This window comes from Schistocerca americana, chromosome 11 (assembly GCF_021461395.2).
Source record: "Schistocerca americana isolate TAMUIC-IGC-003095 chromosome 11, iqSchAmer2.1, whole genome shotgun sequence".
Lineage (NCBI taxonomy): Eukaryota > Metazoa > Arthropoda > Insecta > Orthoptera > Acrididae > Schistocerca > Schistocerca americana.
In genome coordinates this window covers 183,161,064-183,188,527 of record NC_060129.1, presented here as the reverse complement: position 1 = coordinate 183,188,527, position 27,464 = coordinate 183,161,064, and the positions used below count along the sequence as shown (strand labels likewise).

The 27,464-nt window shown below is 41.8% G+C and overlaps 1 protein-coding gene across 1 annotated transcript in view; it reads right to left on the bottom strand.

Annotated features, from left to right (window-relative positions):
• Positions 1 to 639: 639 nt before the first annotated feature.
• The window catches only part of LOC124554033 (BTB/POZ and MATH domain-containing protein 3-like), a 96,108-nt gene continuing 69,283 nt past the window's right edge, over positions 640 to 27,464 (bottom strand). The window contains exon 4 of the mRNA XM_047128067.1: positions 640 to 1,126. Coding sequence (XP_046984023.1) covers positions 742 to 1,126 — 385 coding nt within the window. The 3' untranslated portion in view covers positions 640 to 741. The remainder of the gene's footprint in view (positions 1,127 to 27,464) is intronic.

Sequence of the window (27,464 nt, the reverse complement as noted above, 5' to 3'; positions counted from 1 at the left end):
GAAACTCGAGCCTCGGTGTTCTGTCTCCAATACAACTAGGATTACTTTGCTCGTTGCAATCTTTTACGTCAAGTAGAGACAACAGTACCAGATAGAGAGGATTTCCTTCACATTTTGTATGCGTGTCATGTTGTGGTCTGATTGTGTTTAGTTCAATGTAGACTGACTGTATGGTTCCAGATGATGGTCGCATTATGTGGTGTGAATACCGCTACTACTATGTCATTGTTATTAAACACAACAGGTACGGTAGAGTAGAATGTTTGCTGAATATGGAGAAGTAAATTGAGTCTGGTATCAGGAGCGAGAATTCTGGTGATAGAACTGATATAGCATTAATCTCGGTATGTTGCAAATTAGAATAGTCTGATGCAGCACCTTGCTGACTGGTATGAAATACTTTTCAGCGATCAGATATTATAGAGCAGTTGTGATTGTTCACAATGAACTGTGGACTTTTGCCAAGTTTAGTCTGGAAGTTTTACTCGGGACATTTTTCTTGAGAGAAGGATTGTCCGTTGTTACCTGAATTATTTTGCTGTTATCTGGCGTTGTCTCAGTTTTGCTACAGCATTGCTTAGAGTATTTGTGTGCTGTATGCTACTCGAGGAGGGCTGAAATTAGTGAGTCACAATAGGATTGAGTTTTTTGGATCTTTATTTAAAAAAATATGAATATTGCTCTCGTACAAACTCTTTCAGTTCCTGTTTTTTTTGCACAGAGTTCGCTGGACTGCCTGCCTCATGACAGCATCTCCACCAGCCGCCTGTAGCCAGACTCCCTGGCGAGGTCCAGCGCTGTCTCCCCACGACGAGTTGTGGCCCCCCTGTCGGCCCCCGCGACGAGCAGCGCAGCCGCCACTTCTGCGCGGCCACTGAGTGCCGCAACATGCAGCGGCGTCCACCCATTATCATCCCTGGCGTCCACCGCCGCCCCCGCCCCCACCAGCAGCCTCGCCGCCTCGACGTCTCCCCTGCGCGCTGCCCAGTGCAGGGCGGTCCACCCCCACGGCACGCCCCTCGCCTCCACGTCGGCCCCTGCGGCGATCAGCGCCCTCAGCTCCCCCACTGCCCGCTGCTGAGCCGCCTGGACCAGCCTCCTGCCCCTCTCCTCTGCAGAGAGGCTCCTGCACAAAACACACAAACTGCCACTCTCTGCTGCAAACACACAACACACAGAACAAGGAAAACAGTCACACGAGGAAACAACTGTTGCGAATACAAATCTGTCCTGAAACAAACCTACCGTACTCCCCCTCCCACACTACAAAACAGTGCGCAATTGTGTGGATGTATTAAATTACAGCAAATCTGTTCTACCCCCCTCATAAGAAAATCTTCATTCATCGTCCATTACAAATAGCATTATACAACCTCTGAAAGAATTTCATTACCACATTTTGTCACACTCATTCCTGCAAGTCAGCTCCTTTGCTCTCGGGACGCTACACCTAACCAGTCGCTCACCTCCACTACAGAACACGCTTCTTACAGCTGACACTGGTCTCTGTCTGCAGCTTCACTGCCAGACGTCACACACAACAAGAATTCCGTCTCCTGGTTTTCAAACAGACACTTTCCTGGTATGCAGGCAAAAAAATTTCACTGCAGTTAACGGCAGTTTTCTTCATTCAGCCTCACCAAACACAGAAACTTTCTGACACACAGACAACAATTTATTCAAAACATGTGAGAGATAACAAACACCAAATCGGCAACACCACCCCCATAAAAAAACTGTGTGTGTGTGTGTGTGTGTGTGTGTGTGTGTGTGTGTGTGTGACATTTTATGAACTCATAGCATACGCACATGTATTTAATATGTGCTATCATGCTCAAAATCATCTGAACTATCTCAGTTGTCGTCCATCTTAATGTTGTTGCGGCGTAAGGACTGTTCCATAAAGGTTCTGGCGCGCAGCAGCATAAATTTAAGTGGTTCGGTCCTCGGGTTTAAAAAAACGGAGCCAGTGCGGCAGCGTCAGTCACCACAGCTCACTCTGGAGATGGCTGGACGGTGTTCGGCCGAAATATTAGGAGAAGAGGCTGAATTTATGCGGCTGCACGCCAGAAACTTTATGGAAAGATCTGAATTCTGTTTCGCCTAATTTGTGATCAGTCCACGTAACATTGTTCCTCTGCTCTCTTTTCGGTACAGTCTTTGCCTATACAAAATGTTCACTGCATGAGGCCACAAGAGACAACAGCTCTGTGCGACCATCAGTTTAGATGCAAATTAATAATTCGATAATGCAAATACCAGGAAAGGTGTTATTCGAGATTACACAGCCATTACGCTTCCAAATTCAAATGTATTGTAATAAATGAAACCTCAGAAAGCAGCATCCTCCTTTAAATGACACGACGAAAGTTTTCTTACTGCGCTACTATCCGGGAATGCAATCTAACAAGTAAAGACGAAATATCTCAAGTATGGTTTCAGTCAAAAGTAACAAACAGTGTGCAAGTTTAAACTCGAAATGATCTGCCATAAAGTTGTGTGTTTCCTGGAGATTCGAACGCAGCACTTAATCGGATGGTTCACTGAGCGCAATCAAACGTTAGAAATCGTTAGTTTTAACCAGCAACGAGATGACAAACTAAACCCAGGAGACGAAAGTGTTGTCTTATGGGCATTCGAAACCAACACCAATCGACACGGACCTCTGGTCACGCGTAGACGTTATATAATGATTTACAGGGTTATTACAAATGATTGAAGCGATTTCACACCTCTACAATAACTGTTATTTGAGATATTTTCACAGTGCTTTGCACACAGATACAAAAACTCAAAAAGTTTTTTTAGGCATTCACAAATGTTCGATATGTGCCCCTTTAGTGATTCGACAGACATCAAGCCGATAATCAAGTTCCTCCCACACTCGGCGCAGCATGTCCCCATCAATGAGTTCGAAAGCATCGTTGATGCGAGTTCGCAGTTCTGGCACGTTTCTTGGTAGAGCAGGTTTAAACACTGAATCTTTCACATAACCCCACAGAAAGAAATCGCACGGGGTTAAGTCGGGAGAGCGTGGAGGCCATGACATGAATTGCTGATCATGATCTCCACCACGACCGATCCATCGGTTTTCCAATCTCCTGTTTAAGAAATGCCGAACATCGTGATGGAAGTGCGGTGGAGCACCATCCTGTTGAAAGATGAAGTCGGCGCTGTCTGTCTCCAGTTGTGGCGTGAGCCAATTTTCCAGCATGTCCAGATACACGTGTGCTGTAACGTTTTTTTCGCAGAAGAAAAAGGGGCCGTAAACTTTAAACCGTGAGATTGCACAAAACACGTTAACTTTTGGTGATATGCGAATTTGCTGCACGAATGCGTGAGGATTCTCTACCGCCCAGATTCGCACATTGTGTCTGTTCACTTCATCACTAAGAAAAAATGTTGCTTCATCACTGAAAACAAGTTTCGCACTGAACGCATCCTCTTCCGTGAGCTGTTGCAACCGCGCCGAAAATTCAAAGCGTTTGACTTTGTCATCGGGTGTCAGGGCTTGTAGCAATTGTAAACGGTAAGGCTTCTGCTTTAGCCTTTTCCGTAAGATTTTCCAAACCGTCGGCTGTGGTACGTTTAGCTCCCTGTTTGCTTTATTCGTCGACTTCCGCGGGCTACGCGTGAAACTTGTCCGCACGCGTTCGACCGTTTCTTCGCTCACTGCAGGCCGACCCGTTGATTTCCCCTGACAGAGGCATCCAGAAGCTTTAAACTGCGCATACCATCGTCGAATGGAGTTGGCAGTTGGTGGATCTTTGTTGAACTTCGTCCTGAAGTGTCGTTGCACTGTTATGACTGACTGATGTGAGTGCATTTCAAACACGACATACGCTTTCTCGGCTCCTGTCCCCATTTTGTCTCACTGCGCTCTCGAGTGCTCTGGCGCCAGAAACCTGAAGTGCGGCTTCAGCCGAACAAAACTTTATGAGTTTTTCTACGTATCTGTAGTGTGTTGTGACCATATGTCAATGAATGGAGCTACAGTGAATTTATGAAATCGCTTCAATCATTTGTAATAGCCCTGTACTTCATTAGCAGCGAAATGTGCGCATGTCTGTATTGTAAATACAATTATGAAAATTTTCTGCTGAATAGGAATCGAACCCTGGACACACAGTTGTTGACTACATATAAAGACACGTTGACTACTATCATCTTTCACGAGTAGCTGTGAGTGGCATGTTTGAAACTGACATGATAGGACGAAAAGCTGCGTGTCTGACTAGGGAGTCTAATCCGGAACCCACCATTATTGTTGATAAAGCGCAGAAAGGCATTAAAAATCATAATAATATCTCACATGTATTTTGCTGTGCTCATGTTGCAACTTAAAGTGACATGCCAGGATTCGAACCCCACAGACATGTCTTTTGCGAACGTCTTTATAGCTTTGCAGGCAAGTGGAAACAATGAAGCAGTGGAAATGCATCATTGCAAACCGATCAAACGCGACGAAAAGGGAGATCTGAGTGCTCCACCAATATTTTCTACATCTCGGGCTCTGATAGAGTCAAGTCCCCTGTGACCTTGCACAGCGATTGGCTCATTCATAAAACAAAAAACAAAACAAAAAACTGGCATAAGAAAGGTGACTGGTGACAGAGTTTCGACCCGGCATGACCTCCTCCTCTGTCAGGGCCCAGCCTGTACCGACTCTCGTCCAGGCTACCAGATGTGGGAGAGTTGCTACTTCTGTTGGATGAGAATGACTGCCGGATGTAAGAAACGAACCCAGAACTTCAGCATAGGTAGCCGGAACCACTTCAACTTTTTTAACTAGCAACCTTTATCACGAATTTAAATTCATGTAAGTTGCGGATTCGAACACACTACGTGCAGACTAGAAACTCGCGCCCTTAACCCCTTTTCTTTCATTTAATTTTTTAACCATTCCGGGGCCTGGCCACGACGCCTCCCGCCATACATGACTCCGAGTCACTCCGTTGTTTTCGTGGATTATTTATTTTTTTATTTTTAGTACTTCATCCGGAAGACTGTCTGCACAGAAACTATGTCAGCTCCGGGCGACGGCTTCGAAGTTCGTGTTCACTCTGGTTGGCTTTCCAATTTATTTCGCAGTATCTTCTTCCTGATCCAATGCATAATTTTCGCGAGGTTTCTTTGCCATGTTGGTCTTCTCTTAACTCCGAGCAATCCACTCGCTGGAAGCTCCGTGCTGCCATTTTGGATGTTTCGGATAACGATGAATGTAACACAGAAAAGAAGAAATGAGGGCAGTCCCGTCTTCTGGTTAAAGCAAGTTGTGGCATACGGAATAAAGTAAAATAAAATGCACTACGAAGTACCATGTCTTCTGTCGTGAGGACATAATTTTCCTCCGAGATGCCTTCAACACGAAATAAAGTGCGCTTCTGATCCACTTATTTTAGTGTAGATTTCTGTTTCCTTAAAAATAAATGAATAACTCTGTAAAAAATAGTGTTGAAGACAAAAGAGGTTAAGCACGATTCATTATGTTGTTCTTGCGTTTACGTCTCTTTCTATTCAGTTTGCACACTATTTCACGTAACTATACGTACTAAAAAATTTTGCGGAGTTTGTCCTGCAGTTTTCCGCCTCTGCGATGCACACCCAGGGCGGCCGGAGTGGAGGAGACGCGCCGCCCCGTTGTCCGCTTGTGCCCGGCGTGCGTTTTGTTTTGCTTTGTTGTTTTGCTTCCTTCTGTTAGCAGGTGACACGTTGTTTGTCCTTTTAGCCACTTTACAGCATTTCTTTATTCTAAATGACATGTCACCTTGCTGGAATTCGAAGAATCGCCAGGCAAGATGTTGCAGTTAGTGTTGGTGTTATCGCGGCCAACATTTGTCTGATAAGTCCCCGGAAATCCTCCACTCAGTGCTGACAAACCTGTCTTCTCTTGCTATCAGGTCCCAATTATCACGTGTTGGCGAATCACCAAGGTGGACTGCCTGAAGTTTCGCTTTGTTTGCTACTTTCCTGTTTACTGCCCTCTTCCGAGCAGGTTTCACACTTGTTGGTAGGTGAGGGGTGCTGATGTTTATCCAAATGACCTTCCATCTGTTGTGCAGCTACTTTTGTACAGCCACATTTCCGCATTCCTTTTCCGCTAATTGCACGTATATGTTCCTAACTTTTACCATATTCGACGGGCGAACTCTGGTCAGAGTGTAACTGAGTTCGAATCAAAATTGTTCAAAATGATAAAAGCCGTGCATCTATGGCTGGATTCAAGACAGTGGGAGTAATTTCGTCTGCTAAGTGAGACACGAGGGTCGTGTGTGTCTTCTTCCGCATCTCGTGTGTGGAACACACGAATACAGCTTGTGATATTCTCCCAACATCTGAGAGATTGTGAGATTTAATCTCTCTTCCCCCCCCCCCTCCCCCCCACCCCCGGGCATTTCCTGCTGAAGGAGTCAGCGTGTCAAACTTTACTCTGAAAATGTTACCACGAGCTGACAGAAATCTTGCTGCTGTTTCACGTGATTTGGGTAAAACCTTTGCTACACTGACTTTAAAAACCACGTACATATTTGAAAAGTGTCCCCTTTTGGATATCGTCAAGTCTTCTCGCACTATGTTCTTTGGCGCTAGCTGGCAGACTGGCAAGGATGTTCCTAGAGTTTGCAGCTGTAGTACAATTTATATATAACTGTAGCTGATACCCAAAATTTCCATATGGGGCAACACTTTAAGGTCTCCCGTGTTTTGCAGAGATATTCCACGTGTGGCTTAATGTTGCTCGGCTTCGCACCTGATGCAAGTTCGGATTTGCTGATGACCTGCAGTGCCTTCTCCCAGTCGCTGTCGCCAACGATCACTACATCCACATCACCTGTGTACGCCCAACACACGATACTCTGGCGGTATGTGTGTGTGCGTGTGCATGCGTGCAGCCCTCGTAGCAGTTTCTGCAGAGCGGCTAGCAGGGCCTCAGCGGCAGTGGCGAACGAGGCCCTCCACACAGGACCACCTCTCGTCGCACACAGCTCTTGAGTGCGAGCTGCCTTGTTAGCTGACCACTCACTGATCATGATTTGCAAACTGCTGTTCTTCAACACTATACCAATTACCTTGACAAAATATTGCAGAAAATCCAGTACTGTCATTGCTTCAAGAAGGCACTGGTGACTCACCCTATCGAAAGCATTCCCGAAATGGAGCGACATTACGGCGCACTCGAGCGTGTGAACATGTGCCGCAGCTACGATGTGTCTATATTCACGGACAGTTTGAATACTTGATCTGTCTCTACCCACCGTAGTTCCATACGGGCCAGTCACCTCATCCATTATCATTTTCACTCTCCAGGCAAGAACGCGCACCATTAATTTTGTAACCACCATTCAGGGCAGTAACTGATCTCAAGAGTCCCTTTAGTGAGCCATAGTGCCAGCAGTGCTAGTGTTTTGAATACAGTCCTTAGACAGGTAGTGCTTTTTTCATTGTTTTCTATAAGAAGTGTCTGGTAACCACAGTTAAGTCAACTATCAGCCGCCTTTAGTGAATTAGCAGTCTAGTTAAAAGTTTATTAACTATCTACAGTAAACTGATTTCTTACGACGGATAGGATGTGTGACTGCCGTGTACGGACGCAGGGGGAGCTGGCCACTGTTTGCGAACAGCTGAGCGTGTTGATGGCCGCGGTCAGCCGTCTTCAGGCTGCTGCCTCGGAGTGTAGCGGCAGTGGGGAGTCTGGTGCGTCGCACGGTACAGCCCAGGTGTTACACATGCGTCACCCACTGTCCCTGCTGTCGAGACATCTTCGCGGGTACTGGGCGCGGTTGGGCCACCCTCTCCCCAAGGGGAGTGGCGGGTTCAGCGGCGCACGAGGCGGAGGGTCAATGTGGAGGCTGGCCGTGTGGCATCGCCCGCTCTGCCTGTGAGTGGACATGTGGCCGCTCCTTCAGCAAGGTCCGAGCACGCACACGGGGGGAGGGGTTTATTAGTTATTGGGAGCTCCAACGTTAGGCTTAGGGAAAAAGCGGAAAGGTCTGGGAAATAGGCCAGTGTTCACTCTGTCTGCTTGCCAGAGGCTCTGATCCAAGATGTGGAGGAGGCCCTGCCGGCGGCCATAGACAGCACTGGGTGCACCCGACTGCAAACTGTTGCTCATGTCGGCACCAATGACTCCTGCCGTCTGGGTTCAGAGGTCATCCTCAGTTCGTACAGGCGGTTGGCGGAGTTGGTGAAGGCGGAAAGCCTTGCTCGCGGGGTGCAATCTGAGCTAACTATTTGTGTTACTTAAAATCCGTCTTGATTGCAAATTATTTTATTATTCATATGACCGGTTTCGGTTCATTCAGAACCATCTTCAGATCTGTAAAAATAATTACGCTAATTTACTATTTCACGAAAGCAAATCTTTTTCGTCCTATCTAATCAACATCAAATGTACCAGAACGTACCTGTTATTTCTGTTACAGGAGTAACCCGTCCAAATCAGCCACTTTCACATGCTACGTCACATAAAATTGGTTGGCAAAGTGCACGTCATTTATATTAAATATAACACTATTACCGACAGGTGGCGTCTGGTACATTTGTTACATTCCATTTGCACATACTGTATTCAGTAGATCTTTTGTATATTACGTATTTTGTATATTATATATACGTGTACAGATCTAGTTATCAATGAGCGCTCTTGTCACCCACCGCGATACAAATGGGCATATTTTACTTCGATGGTATACAGGCTACTAAGATTGCCACTAAGCCAACACGAAGTAGAAAAGGAATTAAGTATTTTAAAACAAGTGGCCGTTGCGAACGGATATACGTGTAAGCAGGTGATGAATATTTATAGGAAGATAAAGAAGAGGCAAAGGGAACAAACAGAAGGAAGTCAAGTAGCAGTTAAGAGGAACAACAAGAAAAAATATGTAGCTCTCACTTACAATGGAAGAACTGCAGACAAAATTGAAAGATGCTTTCGTAAATCCGACGTTAAAATAGGGTTCCGAACAAATAACACGTTAAAATTGAAGCTCCGGCATAGAATATGTAATAGTAGGAATAAATTTCAGGATTCAGGTGTATATAAAATCAAATGTAATGAATGCTGTAAACAATATATAGGGCAGACTGGTAGGAACTTTGAAACCAGATTCAGGGAGCACACCTACTCTCAAAACAAAACAGCTTTTGGGGCGCATATGGCTGCGACAAAGCACTCAGTCACGAATATTGAAAATAACTTAGACATCCTGCATAGAGCTCACAAGGGACGGTTTCTTAACATTTTAGAAGAGATCGAAATATACACCCACAAAAATAAAGATCCTGATTTAATCCTCAACGAACAAAGCGAATTCAATCATAACGCCTATTTTAGCATTTATGACGACCTACTAAGATGACAACTGTTGCGTATGGAGATCCAGGCCGAGGGATGAGATACGGTGCGCGGTGGAGAAGCCGGAAGACGCGTGCAACGCCTGGCGTCGTTGACAGGGCCCTCCTGTGCGGCCCTCTTGCCCGCGGCGATGGACAGCAGACGACTGAGCGGACCGAAATGGCGAGAACCACGGAAGCAGACCGTAGAAGAAAACAAGTTCACACCAGCACCATAGATATATAAATCGCCCTATGCCTTGTAGATCGTATAAAAACGATAATTTTACTGTTTTTTAATCCTGACAAGTACAGATTTTAGCTTTGACATCTACATATTTTAATTAAAAAATTTTTAATATACAAAAGATCTACTGAATACAGTATGTGCAAATGGAATGTAACAAATGTACCAGACGCCACCTGTCGGTAATAGTGTTATATTTAATATAAATGACGTGCACTTTGCCAACCAATTTTATGTGACGTAGCATGTGAAAGTGGCTGATTTGGACGGGTTACTCCTGTAACTGAAATAACAGGTACGTTCTGGTACATTTGATGTTGATTAGATAGGACGAAAAAGATTTGCTTTCGTGAAATAGTAAATTAGCGTAATTATTTTTACAGATCTGAAGATGGTTCTGAATGAACCGAAACCGGTCATATGAATAATAAAATAATTTGCAATCAAGACGGATTTTAAGTAACATTATAAAATCACTGATTGCGGTTATCCCGTAAGACATTATGTCTGTTTTTGCTAACTATTTGTAGTATCGTTCCCAGAACCGATCGCGGTCCTCTAGTTTGGAGCCGAGTGGAAGGCTTAAACCAGAGGCTCAGACGATTCTGCGGAGATCTGGGGTGCAAATTTCCCGACCTCCGCTATCGGGTGGGGAAATGTAGGGTCCCCCTGAATCGGTCAGGTGTGAGAAAGCGGCTACAAGGGTAGCGGAGTACGTGTGGAGTGCACATGTGTTTTTTAGGTTACAGAATTCCCTCCCTAGGCCCGACAAGGCCCCTCTTGAGACGCGACAAGTTGGTAGTAGTAGGCAAAACGCAATCGGGAATAACAATATTAATAAGTTATTAGTAAACTGCAGGAGCGTCTATAGAAATGTGCCGGAACTGCTCTCATTAATAAACGGTCACAATGCCCACATAGTACTAGGGACAGAAAGTTGGCTGAAACCAGATGCAACCAGTAATGAAATTCTAAACTCAGATCGGAATGTATACCGCAGAGACAGGCTGGTCAGTGAAGGAGGAGTCGTGTTTATAGCTATAAGAAGTGCAATAGTATCGAAGGAAATTGGCGGAGATCCGAAATGCGAAATAATTTTGGTGAAGGTCACGGTTAAAGCAGGCTGAGACATGGTAATTGGATGTCTCTATAGGCCCCCTGGATGAGCAGCTGTTGTGGCTGAGCACCTGAAGGATAATTTGGAAAATATTTCGAGTTGATTTCCCCACCATGTTATACTTGTGTGTGGAGATTTTAATTTGCCGGACATAGACTGGGAGACTCAAACGTTCATAACGGGTGGCAGGGACAAAGAATCCAGTGAAATTTTTAAAATTGCCTTATCTGAAAACTACCTTGAGCAGTTAAACAGAGAACCAACTCGTGACGATATTAGACCTTCTGGGGACAAACAGACCCGAACTATTTAAAACAGTTAACGCAGAACTGGGAATCAGCGATCATAAAGCGGTTACTACATCGATGATTTCAGCCGTAAATAGAAATATTAAAAAAGGTAGGAAGATTTTTCTGTTTAGCAAAAGTGACAAAAAGCAGATTTCAGAGTACCTAACAGCTCAACACAAAAGTTTTGATTTAAGTACAGACAGTGTTGAGGATCAGTGGACAAAGTTCAAAACCATCGTACAATATGCGTTAGATGAGTATGTGCCAAGCAAGATCGTAACAGATGGAAAAGAGCCACCGTGGTACAACAACCGAGTTAGAAAACTGCTGCGGAAACAAAGGGAACTTCACAGCAAACAAACATAGCCAACGCCTTGCAGACAAACAAAAATTATGCGAAGTGAAATGTAGTGTGAGGAGGGCCATGCGAGAAGCGTTCAATGAATTCGAAAGTAAAGTTCTATGTACTGACTTGGCAGAAAATCCTAAGAAATTTTGGTCTTGTGTCAAAGCGGTAGGTGGATCAAAACAAAATGTCCAGACACTCTGCGACCAAAATGGTACTGAAACAGAGGATGACAGACTAAAGGCCGAAATACTAAATCTCTTTTTCCAAACCTGTTTCACAAAGGAAGAATGCACTTTAGTTTCTTCTCTAGTTTGTCGCACAGATGACAAAATGGTAGATATCGAAATAAACGACAGGGGGCTAGAGAAACAATTAAAATCGCTCAAAAGAGGAAAGGCCGCTGGACCTGATGGGATACCAGTTCGATTTTACACAGAGTACGCGAAGGAACTTCCCCCCTTCTTGCAGCGGTCTACCATAGGTCTCTAGAAGAGCGTAGCGTTCCAAAGGATTGGAAAAGGGCACACGTCATTCCCGTTTCCAAGAAGGGACGTCGAACAGATTTGCAGAACTATAGACCTATATCTCTAACGTCGATCAGTTGTAGAACTTTGGAACACGTATTACGTTCGAGTATAATGACTGGAAACTAGATGTCCACGAGACTCAAAGAGGGCCATAGACACGGGTTCCCACGTAGATGCTGTGTTTCTTGACTTCCGCAAGGCGTTCGATACAGTTCCTCACAGTCGTTTAATGAACAAAGTAAGAGCATATGGACTATCAGACCAATTGTGTGACTGGATTGAAGAGTTCCTAGATAACAGGACGCAGCATGTCGTTCTCAAAGGAGAGAAGTCTTCCGAAGTAAGAGTGATTTCAGGTGTGCCGCAGGGGAGTGTCGTAGGACCGTTGCTGTTCACAATATACATAAATGACCTGGTGGATGACATCGGAAGTTCACTGAGGCTTTTTGCAGATGATGCTGTGGTGTATCGAGAGGCTGGAACGATGGAAAATTGTACTGAAATGCAGGAGGATCTGCAGCGAATTGATGCATGGTGTAGGGAATGGCAATCGAATCTCAATGTAGACAAGTGTAATGTGCTGCGAATACACAGAAAGAAAGATCCCATATTATTTAGCTACAATATAGCAACTCAGGAACTGGAAGCAGTTAATTCCGTAAATTATCTGGGAGTACGCATTAGGAGTGATTTAAAATGGAATGATCATATAAAGTTGATCGTCGGTAAAGCAGATGCCAGACTGAGATTCATTGGAAGAATCCTAAGGAAACGCAATCCGAAAACAAAGGAAGTAGGTTACAGTACGCTTGTTCGCCCACTGCTTGAATACTGCTCAGCAGTGTGGGATCCGTACCAGATAGGGTTGATAGAAGAGATAGAGAAGATCCAACGGAGAGCAGCGTGCTTCGTTACAGGATCATTTAGTAATCGCGAAAGCGTTACGGAGAAGATAGATAAACTCCAGTGGAAGACTCTGCAGGAGAGACGCTCAGTAGTTCAGTACGGACTTTTGTCAGAGTTTCGAGAACATACCTTCACCGAGGAGTCAAACAGTATATTGCTCCCTCCTACGTCTCGTGAAGAGACGGTGAGGATAAAATCAGAGAGATTAGAGCCCACACAGAGGCATACCGACAATCCTCCTTTCCACGAACAATACCAGACTGGAATAGAAGGGAGAACCGATAGAGGTACTCACGGTACCCTCCGCCACATCATCTAACTTAAAACTAACTTACGCTAAGGACGACACACACGCCCATACCAGAGGGAGGACTCGAACCTCTGACGGGGGCAGCCGCGCAGACCGCGCGGCGAACGGTGGAAAGTATCAACACCAAGGCATCAGACGTGACGAAAAGGGAGATCCGAGTTCGAATCTCAGTCCAGCACCGATATTTTGCACATCTCTTGCCGAAATAAAATAAGAATCAGCTGCCCAGTGACCTTGCACGATGAGTGGCACATTCATCAAAAAACACTCTCGCGTAAGAAAGGTTACTGGTGACTGACTTTCAACCTGGCATGATTAGGCCTCTGTCATGGCCCACCCTATAAGGACTCTCGCGCAACAAGTATCAAAGTGACGTCTCTTATGTCGGTTTGGAACCACAGTGAAACACTAAATTTTTCAAATGACGTCATCAGAGTGTGTTTGTACTTCTTAAATTGATTGCCTTATGTGAGAACCTAGCCCCGACCATCACAAGAATCATTCCAAATAAACACCCGTCTGCACAGAGCATTGGTTCATGACTGTGTCGTAATGAAGGCCTTTCCGTACTAATGGAAAATTCCGATTCCGTGGAGGTCGATTACAACCTGTTGGAAACAATTCTTTGTTGGTCCACATCGACAGTCACTGGCCACCTTGGCTGCCTAAGGCGTGCTCCTGACTTGGTTCTGTTATCGCCGAAATAAGATCACGTTAAGAGGCAGCTGCACGAACGGGGAACACGGTATAGTGCGCAGATTTCTGCAGGATGTCTCTCTCCACTTGCGATTCTATGCTCATAGTATTTCGGGTCTATTCACAAATTTGTGTAAACCCAAAGGCCAGATATCGAACATACTCTCGTCTTAGGTTTCGAAATTGCATTTCGTCTCGCATAATTGCATTCCTGCAGAATTTTATGGGGAGAGTACTGAAGCATGTAAGCAACCAGGGTAGATTATACCTAAAAACTGGACAAGTTTCTGTCAAAACTTAAATCGTGTTTGCAGGTGCTAGTAACATAATAATTGGTTGGATGAAAACGTGCACTTTTGAAATGCAGCAAACAGCTGAAGTATTGTTCTGCAAGGCGATTAAGGCCCACCTGCCAGGAAGGTGGAAATAAAATAAAATCAGAAACTAATAACATATTTTAGTCTACCGTACTCATATCAATGTATTTTACTTCGCTTGATAGCTCCCGGCCACAGAAATCAATTTTGTTTTCGTTTGACGTGAGAGCAATAAACGAAGAGGAGACAGGAAAACCACTAAACGTAAACGCAGGCCACGTGGAGGTCAGCCACCTCCCCACCATAACTCACAAGGAGACGGCACGACCACGGGGTCGGGGATTTGTCCGAAATTTTGCGTGGACCCGTAACACCTCACGTGGTTAAAATATTAGGACGCACTACTCGGAAAATCCCGAGAAAAATCGGTCCAAAGTTTCTCAGGTGCCTTATGAGTATAAAATGTTGGTCCAGTGCCGAGCCGCCGTGTGGTATTATTTTGTGAATAGGAAATTTTCTACGAACTCCAGGCTACATTCCATTAATCTGGCTGATTCCCCTTCACGTACCACTTGCAACCTGATTGACACAGTTGAACATCAATTTGTCTGTGGAAATGCAAATAATATATAGTTGTCAATCAGAAAAAAATTAGCAACTATGCAGAGAAAACCGCCGTATTTGATAACGCCAGCGTGGCTTTTATTCCCGGAAGAAGAATTATACCCCACCTCAAAGAAAAATGCCGTCAACTGGTTGAAGGGACACGGTATTTTACCTGCTGTCCAGTAAAGAAAGGAGCGAAGGAGATTTTTGGATGTACATCTCCGACTGGCATCACAAGCTACTACGCATAAATAATTACTATGATACATACGCCAACTTCCTCAGAAGAAGCGTCATATGAACTCCATTTTCGATTATGCGATTCAGAACATGAAGAAACGAGAGACAATGTAATCTTTGAAAAACAAATACGATCAAGTGACGAATATCACTATCTGGTTTAGGCCTTGATTTCTTCTAAAATGTGAAGGAACCTGTAATTAATTTTCGTTAGTTTTATTGCGCTCGATGAAGCAACAGATCTTACAGATACAGCCCAAGTTGTGATATACATACGAGGTGTCGATAACGCACTTTGTGTAACAGAGGACGTTTTGGACTTAGTACCTTTGAAAGGGACTACTACAGGTGCGGACTTACTCCAAGCTGTCGAGCAAGCAATTGATGGTGTCGGTATGGATTGGAATCGGCGAGTCTCAAATGGTTCAAATGGCTCTGAGCACTACGGGACTTAACATCTGAGGTCATCAGTCCCCTAGAACTTAGAACTACTTAAACCTAACTAACCTAAGGACATCACACACATCCATGCCCGAGGCAGGATTCGAACCTGCAACCGTAGCGGTCGCGCGGTTCCAAATTGTAGCACCTAGAACCGCTCGGCCACCACGACCGGCGGTGAGTCTCACTGACCACAGATGGAGCACCATCAATGCAAGGCCATCGGAGAGGACTCATAGCACTGATGCGCCAAAAGCTAGGGTGCACAAATGAGACGTATGAAATTCACTGCATTCTGCATCGAGAGGCGCTTTGTGCAAAATCAGAAACGTTAGCAAACGTCATGCAAATTGCTGTGCATACTGTAAACTACCTGAAGACACATGGGCATACACATCGCCAGTTTCGGCGGTTCTTGGAGGAATCAGGAGCGGAGTACGGTGACATAGCTTACTATACTGAAGTACGCTGGATCAGTTGAGGTAAAATGCTGAAAATATTTTGTGATTTACGTTTGGTCATAGTAACATTCTTACATGAGAAGGGAAAAAGTGAACCTATGTTGGAAGACCCTTGTTGGATATCAGACCTTGCATTTCTTGTGGACATTACGTCTCACATGAACAGCCTGAACGTCAGTTTGCAAGGTGAAAATAATTTAATTTCTGACATGTTGGAAAAAGTAAATGCCTTTGAAAGGAAGCTTGCGCTTTGGGAGCGCCAGCTAATGACAGAAAACACTGCACATTTCCTGACTCTTGGACTGTTCCATGAAAGTGCTAGATTTCAAGAATACGTATCAATAATTGGAAAAATTAAGGAACAATTTCGAGCACAATTTGCAGATGATACGAGTTTGCCTCCTGCCATTCGCCTCTTTGCCCGACCGTTCTCGTCGTCAGTTGAAGATGCTCCAAATGATCTACAGATGGAACTGATCGACCTACAGTGCAATACAAGACTGAAGGACAAGTTCTTTGGAGTGCGAAGTACAAAAGAATTCTACAAAAATTTTTCACAACAAGAATTTCCACACCTGCACAAAGATGCCGCGAGACTTATGACCATGTTTGGGTTGACATATGTTTGTGAAAGGTTTTTCTGGGTGATGAAAATGAATAAATCAAGGTTTATATCAAGCATAAGTGATTAAAATCTTCACAACTGCTTGCGTTCGTCAATGAGCTGATCTTTTATGCCCGATATTAACTATATCATTTTTCATGACCAGTGATAAATGTGTTTGGATTTATTCCTTTCATAATATAAAAATTTTTGCATCATTCTGCTCCATGGTACATTATTATCAGGAAAATTGCTCATTAAACCGATTGTTCCAATGTACACTTACATTTACAATTTTTTTTAATGTGTGAAGGGCTACGCTCAGCTGAGGTCGATAAACAATAACCTTCATCTAATCAGTATCTCTTATTGAAGGAAATAGTGCGCATATAGTATTAGGAACGGAAAGTTGGTTAAAACCGGAAGTGAACAGTAACGAAATCCTAGACACAGAATGGAATATATACCGCAAGGATAGGATAAACGACAATGGTGGAGGAGTATTTATAGCAGTAAAGAATTCAATAATATCCAGTGAAGTTATTAGCGAATGCGAATGTGAAATAATCTGGGTTAAGCTAAGTATCAAAGGTGGGTCAGATATGATAGTCGGATGCTTCTATAGACCACCTGCATCAGCAACCGTAGTAGTTGAGCGCCTCAGAGAGAACCTGCAGAACGTCGTGAAGAAGTTTCGTGATCATACTATTGTAATAGGGGGAGACTTCAATCTACCAGGTATAGAATGGGATAGTCACACAATCAGAACTGGAGCCAGGGACAGAGACTCTTGTGACATTATCCTGACTGCCTTGTCCGAGAATTACTTCGAGCAGATAGTTAGAGAACCAACTCGTGAAGCTAACGTTTTAGACCTCATAGCAACAAATAGACCGGAACTTTTCGACTCCGTGAATGTAGAAGAGGGTATCAGTGATCATAAGTCAGTGGTTGCATCAATGACTACAAGTGTAATAAGAAATGCCAAGAAAGGAAGGAAAATATATTTGCTTAACAAGAGTGATAGGGCACAAATCGCAGAATATCTGAGTGACCACCATCAAACGTTCATTTCTGAGGAAGAGGATGTGGAACAAAAATGGAAAAAATTCAGAAAAATCGTCCAGTACGCCTTACATAAGTTCGTACCGACTAAGGTCCAAAGCGAGGGGAAAGATCCACCGTGGTATAACAATCATGTACGAAAGGTACTACGGAAACAAAGAAAGCTTCATCATAGGTTTAAGAGTAGTCGAATCATAGCTGATAAGGAAAAGCTGAACGAAGCGAAAAAGAGCGTAAAGAGAGCAATGAGAGAAGCATTCAACGAATTCGAACATAAAACATTGGCAAACAATCTAAACAAGAACCCTAAAAAGTTTTGGTCATATGTAAAATCGGTAAGCGGATCTAAATCCCCTATTCAGTCACTCGTTGACCACGATGGCACCGAAACAGAGGACGACCGAAGAAAGGCAGAAATACTGAATTCAGTGTTCCGAAACTGTTTCACTGCGGAAAATCGTAACACGGTCCCTGACTTCAGCCGTCGCACGGACGCCAAAATGGAAAATATTGAAATAAACGATATCGGAATTGAAAAACAACTGCTATCACTTAGTAGCGGAAAAGCATCCGGACCAGACGAGATACCCTTAAGATTCTACAGTGATTATGCCAAAGAACTTGCCCCCTTTCTATCAGCAATTTATCGTAGATCGCTGGAAGAACGTAAAGTACCTAGCGACTGGAAGAAAGCGCAGGTCGTTCCCATTTTCAAGAAGGGTCATAAATCAGATGCGAATAATTATAGGCCTATTTCGCTTACGTCAATCTGTTGTAGAATAATGGAACATGTTTTGTGTTCTCGTATTATGACGTTCTTAGATAATACAAATCTCCTTCATCATAACCAACATGGATTCCGCAAACAGAGATCATGTGAAACTCAGCTCGCCCTATTTGCCCAAGAAATTCACAGTGCCGTAGACACTGGCGAGCAGATTGATGCCGTATTCCTGGACTTCAGGAAGGCATTTGATACGGTTCCGCACTTACGTTTAATGAAAAAAATACGAGCTTACGGAATATCGGACCAGGTTTGTGATTGGATTCAGGATTTCCTAGAAGAAAGAACACAACATGTCATTCTTAACGGTTCAAAATCTGCAGATGTAGAGGTAATTTCGGGAGTACCACAAGGAAGCGTGATAGGACCTTTATTGTTTACAATATACATAAATGACTTAGTTGACAACATCGGTAGCTCCGTGAGGCTATTTGCAGATGACACGGTTGTCTACAAGAAAGTAGCAACATCAGAAGACTCGTACGTACTCCAGGAAGACCTGCAGAGGATTAATGCATGGTGCGACAGCTGGCAGCTTTCCCTAAACGTAGATAAATGTAATATAATGCGCATACATAGGGGCAGAAATCCATTCCAGTACGATTATGCCATAGGTGGTAAATCATTGGAAGCGGTAACGACCGTAAAATACTTAGGAGTTACTATCCGGAGCGATCTGAAGTGGAATGATCACATAATACAAATAGTGGGAAAAGCAGGCGCCAGGTTGAGATTCATAGGAAGAATTCTAAGAAAATGTGACTCATCGACGAAAGAAGTAGCTTACAAAACGCTTGTTCGTCCGATTCTTGAGTATTGCTCATCAGTATGGGACCCTTACCAGGTTGGATTAATAGAAGAGATAGACATGATCCAGCGAAAAGCAGCGCGATTCGTCATGGGGACATTTAGTCAGCGCGAGAGCGTTACGGAGATGCTGAACAAGCTCCAGTGGCGGACACTTCAAGAAAGGCGTTACGCAATACGGAGAGGTTTATTATCGAAATTACGAGAGAGCACATTCCGGGAAGAGATGGGCAACATATTACTACCGCCCACATATATCTCGCGTAATGATCACAACGAAAAGATCCGAGAAATTAGAGCAAATACGGAGACTTAGAAGCAGTCGTTCTTCCCAAGCACAATTCGTGAATGGAACAGGGAAGGGGGGATCAGATAGTGGTACAATAAGTACCCTCCGCCACACACCGTAAGGTGGCTCCCGGAGTATAGATGTAGATGTAGATGTAGATTATGCAGATTTTAGACGGAACTGATAATAGTATTGAAATGACAGGTGATCGAGACGTCTGCGGTTGTCATTCTGTTCAGAGGTCAGTGAGACAGAAATTATGTGGGTGTAACTGAGGGCACCGAGAATTAGTTATAGGAAACCTTGCATTAGTTTAATGTTATTTGAAATCATGAATAAGGTTCGCTGGAAGTCACTAACTGCTCTCTTTCTTAAATACTAGATCAAAAACATTACGCGTATTTGCGTGCCGTCAGTCAAGCTGCTTTAATAAAAACCCACGGTTGTTAATTGTATTTCTTGTCTTACTGGGTTAAACTGGCAACATAAATGTAGACGTCTCAATGAGTATACTGTGACAGTATTTTAAATGTTTTAATATACAAAATACCTTCCCATGGTTGGCTTGCAAGCTGGGGAAAGAGCACTAGAATGCACTGGTACAGAGTACCCCAGCAAGTGGATAAAGCGACATCTGTGCATAGAAACATGCACTACATGAACGCTGGCGGCTGTGGCATGCACGCTGTGACCCGGAAGTTGCACATGTGCAGGAGCACCACACGCGTACAGAATTTCTGGCCGGCCCTGGGAAAGCGGAATTTATTACTATCTTAAAAAGCAACAGTAGATCATTTTCGGCTAACCCGGACATGCTCAAAATTTTGGATACTGTATTGCAACTCTGGATCAAGATCCATTCTTTGTGGAACCATATTCGGTACCTATTCTAAAAAACAGGCCGTACAGAATGAAACAGATAAAATTATGGAATGAGGAGTGATATAACACAGTAACAGCGAATATATCAGTCCACTTATCATTGTAAAAAAGATGGAGGAGTACATGTGGCCATTGATGCACAAACTCTAAACAAAGTAAAAAGAGAGGTGGACAGGCCTGAAAATCTGGACAAAATGTTGCAAAAATTTCATAATGAGGCATTTAACCAGCTTCAACATGACTGCTGGCTATTGGCAAATCCCATTAAGTCTAGAATCGCATGAATATAAAGCAATCCTGTTTACTGGGAAATGTTATCAATACAAAGTAGTTCCATTTGGACTGAATACCTCTCTGGCAGTGTTTATTAGAGCTCTGGACTTTGTGTTAGGGGAGGAGTTGAGTTCCAGGTTAACTGTTTATGTAGATGATTTATGTATGTCCAATGAAAACTGGCAAAAAAGCTCCAAACTGTTGCTCTTCAACCAGGAGGCATCACTTTAAAATTATAGAAATGTGAACTTGTAAAATTAGAAATTAAATTCTTGAGCCATATAATTACTACTACCAGCATTAATAAGGACCTGGAGACAGCTACGTGCCTTAGAAAAATTTCCCCCACCAAAAAATAGGAAACAGTTGTAAGCCTTTTTAGGTTGGTGTGGATTTTACAGAAAATTTGTTAAGGGGCAACCCTTCAGTAATCCACACTTGAACAAACTATAAAAAGATTTAGTGCTTTTGTTTGGACAGATGAGTCGGCAGGATTGTGAATCTTTAAAGATTAAACTTTGACATGATAATGTTTTACATCACCCAGTACTGCCACACACTTTCAATATGAATACTGACAGTAGGACCTATGGGATTGGTATTGAAATTTTCCAGGAGATAAATGGTACAGGAAATTTAGCACATAGAACTATAGCTTTTGCCAGCAGGGCACTGACAGGAAACAAAAGGAACCATATCATATCAGAGGAGGTAGCCTTGGCCATATTATGGGACCTAAAGAAATTTATAGATTGATGGGGTTTTAAGATCATCACACATTGACCACAAAGCTCAAACATTCCTTAAAGGTTGTTGCCTTCTAAATGGCAGGCTCACCCAATGGGCTTTATACCTGCGACAATTTAATTATGAAATCTGCTATGTAAAGGGTACAAAAAATTATGTGGCGATGAAGGAATGCAATGAAGATGGAACTTTCCAAATTAATTACATTAAGAAGTTCAGGCAAAAAAGAATTTGAACAGATTTGCAAAACCATGCGATATCATCAAAATGAGCATCCAACTTGGAAATCTGTGAAAGTAAATTTTGATTTTTAAAAGTATCTTGTATAAGAGGAAAGGCTTCATTACTGAAGAATGGATTGTGTGTTGGCCTACCCAATTTGATACAGATGTCAGATTATTTTCACTAGCATTGGGCCAAAGGAGTGTTTAGATAAATCGGCTAGTGTTATAGTGATTGCCAATAGTACGAGTCGAAAGGTAACTGAACATATTAGGTCTTGTGACATCTACCAGGGAGCTTGGGTAACCAATAGAACTAATCAAGGCCAAATGCAGAACATGTTACCTAAAGATACCATGGATTTACTGTATGTGGACCTGTATGGACCCCTCCCCACAACTTCTGGTAATTGTAAATGTATTTTAGTGATTTCGGAAGTATTTTCTAAATTTATAAAATTGTATCTCCTGAAAAAGGTGGCAGCAATGTCAGTATTTGATAGGATGATTCAGTATTTGAGAACCATTGGAAAACCCAGTGCAGTACTGCCCAATAATGACCCCAATTTAATTTCAAAACCTGGAAAGATGGAATGGAGCAGAATGGTGTAGAAACTAAATATATTAATGAAGACCTTGCCTCATGGGTTTACTGAGTTCACACCTGGGGAAATTCTGCTCAGTACCAAGAGCAAGTGTTTAAATGAGGAAAAACTAGAGTTCCCACCGTTTACAGATTTAGGATTAGCCCAGAAGAAAGAATTGATAAAAGAAAAAACAAAGCCAAAACAAGATCTAAAACGCACAATAGCAACCTGAAGTTTGCCATGTTCAAAATTGGAGACTATGTTCTTCTGAAGACCCATGAATAATCAAGTGAACTTAACCACGAAATATCTAAATTTATGTATATATAATGGGCCATTCACAGTACAAGACACACCTCACAACAATGCCTACTATTTACTCCACCCAGAGTCGAAGAAGCTCCTTGGTGTCCATAATGTAGTGGATCTCAAACTGTATGTACCTAGGAATGAATAAATGAAGAAATCATACCAGACTAAAAATGTATATTATGCTGTAGATGAAATAATGGATCTATCTTATGAAGCTACTATACTGTATTCAACTGTAATTTATGTTCTTATAAAAATGTTGTTACCTATGTAAAATTGCTGTTACTATCTTCGAAGTGTCAGATTCTAAAACCTGTTGTAAAATATGTGAAACCCTGTACTGAAAGGGCTACAAGAAAATGTTGCCAAATTGAAAAGAAATGTGGAATGCCTTAAATACAGAATGGGCAGCATAGAAGACTTGCCAAAGTGGGGGAAAAAACTATGTCTGTAATAGACTGCCAAAACCCAAAACGGGCAGCCAATTGATTAATGTGATATGTAATTTGTTAATGTTGTCAAATGCAGTGCAAGATGCCATTGCAGGTAGCAAAATCATTTTATTTTCATATCTGTTAGTGTTGTATGTGTTTTGCTACAGTTTTCAAAGACGGACTGTGTTTCAAATAAAGGCAGTAAGAAAAGAATAGTAGGTTCAGTTTAAATATGTTTGTTTATGTAAATATCAAAGAATGAACAACTATTATTAGAATCAGCATTGATAGTTTCCTCCTTTGTAAATTCAAAATCACGCTATAGGATGTGTTGCATGTACAATGTCAAATTGCTTGTGATATTTGTAGGGGGTATACTTGTATGTGTATACCTACATTTCTTGAATGCTTACAAAATGCTACTCAACATTCTTGGCAATACAGATGAATTTTGCTTCCTACTCAACTTACTGTTTCACAAAATGAGAGTCAGTTGTGACAGGTGTACATAATTGAATAATGTTGCTTATGTCTTGTTTTGGTAATGAAGTGTATAGAGTGTATAGTGTTTTAATGTGGTTTGCAATGTATTCTTTTCATGCTCAACTCTGGATGAAGTGATTATTATTTTCAACTGCTTGGTACGATTAAGGTGTTATTGATGTTTGCCTAGCAGGAATCTTCAGTGAACCCTGGGGCATATGTAACATCCATTTTTGACCTACTTTGTATTGATATTTCTATTTGTAGAGTTGCTTATGTAGAGTGCTGTATTTGTCATATGTAGAGTGTTTTACCTGTCATGGAAATTCTTTGACAATGTATACATATTTCAGTTATGTGAACTTTTTGAACAATGTTCAATTTATGCTTAAGAATGTAAATAACTACTGGAATGATTGTTATATAACGTACTGTAAATGACTTGGTCCATAGTTAGGGAATGCAGGGTTGAATGTAAAAGATGTGGGGAAGCCCTACAGCTACAGAAGTAGCCTGGCGGAATGGAAAAGGAGTGGTTAGCGCAAGCTGAAATGGGTCCTTTGCAACGGGTAAGGAGTCTGGCTTGAGCAGTGCTGTGGTTAACATCTCGCTAGCAGTAGCGGAACATTGTAGTTCATATTCTTGGAGTTTTGAGGCAGAGGAACTTAAGAGCGTTATTTATGGACCTCGGATGCTGCATTTGGTGATACCATGTATAATGGCACGGTTTTTGGCCCTGCAAAAATATAATTCAGATGATCTATAACAGGGCAAGGCCAACAGTACTGCCATGACTGCATCGCCGCCATGTTAACAGCCACTGCAAATCATGCCACCAGTGCCACCAGCCTTCCACCAAATTGTTTATATTTGGCACTCTGTGAATGGACCAGGTATTTGTGAAATTTGGTTGATTTTAATAACAATCGTGCTGTTGCTAAAAGCTCTATATTACACCTGTGATTATCCCAAATCACAAACCTTGAGAATCCTATACTAGTGAATTTAATTCCGAGTGTGCTAATTTATTATGAAAAGACTATTAAGCAGCCGTAAAAATAGTTGTGATTGCTTTCTAATGTGTGGAGTTATTGTTTCAAGTTCAGTTTAATAATTTGAGAGATACACCACTTCCAGTGCATTTTTAAATCGACCTGCATTACTTTTCTTAAATACTTTGTCTTACTTAAAAGCTGTCCAAAAATAGTAAAGTTGTTAGTTAAAAGAATAATAATACTGATTAGAAGTGAAAAAGATTATTAATTGTTGCATTTATGCATTTTGATCAGAATTACAAGGTTTTATTACTGTTCATTCCATGAGAAGGTGTTTGAACTTGAATTTAATGGTGTTGGCATTTGCCCAGCCAACTATATTTGGAGAAGGTTAAAAGACTACTTTTCAAAGCACATTTGTTATTTGAAGAGTTATAGTTTGTTGTGCTTCACTTAATGAATAATTATTGATGAGAATACTCACCATTTTCCATACACACTTGTGAAGATTTGTTAATGAGCATGGCTGTTCAAACCATGAAACTAAGGCCCTCATGTACTAAACTAGTTAGTTAATGAAGCAAACCAAAGGTCCCTCCACAGCCAATGTAGTTAGATTTGCATTCTGTTTAATTGCTTCAAACTGGGCTCACTAAAGAAATATTTACTGCATTAGCTACTTTAATACAAGCTGGGTAACATAAAGGTATAGAGACCGTGTACTAGCAATGATGTTATATTGTATGATAATAATAGACCTCCTGATTTAAATCAATCACTTCATGCTCTGCCCTGTTCAGTATTGCTATTAGTATCATGTGTGTTGGTGACGGGTTCTATTAACTGCTGCATCTAGTTCATTCAAGGCAGGGCTTAATTTTTAAACTTTTAGGTGCCGTAAGGCGCCCCCTTCTACCACTCCCCCCACTGGCCAAGGAGAGAGACTTGTGATAAGACTTACAATGAGAAATTCTTTCTTAAATACAGTTCTGAAATTCAGGTTTTTAAACCATAATATCTTATAATCAAAAACATAACACCACAAGGTTCCACCACCTGCCGTACCAGTGTCACTTTGCTCCATAGTTCTGCTTCACACGTATTGGCACCAAGTCATACTCATGACATCACGTTTTCAAATGCTGCCAGCCACAACGTTCAAACAGTTTTTTTGTAGCTGCTCTATGAACGTGTGTTCATTATTCATCAACAAGGCATTTAGCAGTTAATGACTAAGAAATTCCTGCTCCATCTGGGTCTAGTACAATTTTGATTTCCCACGTCTTCACGCAATGTTAATTCTGTGAGCATTCTGTACCATAGCAGCTGATCGTTGCGTCGTGCCCGAGTTGATAACAATGCAAGATAAAGTTAAAACATTACCCCCTCCCCCTTACTCACCCTGAGGCTGCCATAATCTTCCTCCTCTCCTCCCCACATCATGATACACTGCCATGGGGAAAGACTATATGTAATGTTCTTCAGTCTCATTTTGTCATTTGAAACTTTCATGATAGTGAGTGAAAAAGAAATCACAAGTTTTATTTATACAGGTAATAAATAAATTCCCTTCTGAATGTAAAATGTAGCTAATAGATTAAAAAATATCTATGACTTAACTTTTGCACTTGTAAAATTATTAAGTAGTTCCTATGTTACTAGCCAAAGAGAAAGGTCTTTACCATTTAATTAACATGAGACTCAACATGTAAAAATTGAGCTGAAAAACCACTGTTGTTCCCAGAATGAGATTTGCACTCTGCAGCGGAGTGTGCGCTGATATGAAACTTCCTGGCAGATTAAAACTGTGTGCCGAACCGAGACTCGAACTAGGGACATTTGCCTTTTGTGGGCAAGTGTTCTTTATGTTACAATAATCAGGAAATGATAAACTCATCATAGAGATGACAGATTTGTTCCTTTCCATAAGCCCATAGTGTCTTAACTGAGAAAAACATATTTCATGAGTAGCCGCTGCAAACTGAATATTTATTTATTAAAGCACAAACAATCAAATGAGACCTGTTATTATAAATGTTAACACATTTGCTGCAATCTGACCGAAAAACGTTTTACATGTAGAATATATCTTGTAGGAAAAGCAATCAACGCATTTGGCATTGAGAGAGAATTATTACAAAAATAAACATGCACTTATATTAAAATCAGCTTCACAGTGATGTCTACCATTTCAGTCAAAGTCGCACTTATAACAATCATCCATCTTTGGCGAATATTTTACAAAAATGTCAAAGCTTCTTGAGTTCCATTATAGCTCTGTTAAAATTACTTTTTCATTTCCAATAACATACTGTGTATATAAAAAAATTGGTTTGTACATTAAACCATTATTTAACCAATTTTACTTCAGCGGGCTGCACGAAGATGTTATACTGTTTCAAGCAGCAGTTCATAACTTCAAGAATCCCACATCTCAGTAGATTTTTAGCTCGATTTGCCATTCAACAATTAAACCGCTAATGACCAATAAACTGAATTGGTCGGATTGAGTATTGATATGTTATCTCATTTATGATAAAATTACAAATGATTCCAAATCAAGAATATCACATTAATAATAAATTGTACTGAGCATTAATTTTGTGATTACAGTTTTGTAGTTTGAAATATGAATTTAATTTCCCTTCGCTCATAAAATAACAAGTCCTGTCAATATGCAGTATATATCTTTGGCCTAAGGGTATACAACTTTGTTTAAATATTTCCCTTTAAATTTTATTACACTTTGAACATAGCGTATTAACTTAAAATGACAAACATCTGTTATCCTGACAAAAGTCAGTGGCATATGACCAGTCAGTTTATACAGAATATACATTGTGTATTTATTGTTAAAAAGTACCTTTTTAGGACGTATTATTAACTGAACTCATAGTTTTAACTAAGTTCATACTCAGTGGCTCAAATAAAGGAAAAAAAAGTAAGCACTGTGAAATTATTTCAAACACAATCAATGGAGATGGATTAAGAAATACATTTCCATAATACAGAATTATCCTCATTATACACTATCACTTCGTACTTTTGACTGTGTAGCAAGTGCACAATGATATCCCTTCACCATCCAAGACACCCATTTTCATATCTAGCTACAGGTGGTCCCAGAAGTCTGATGCGTAATGA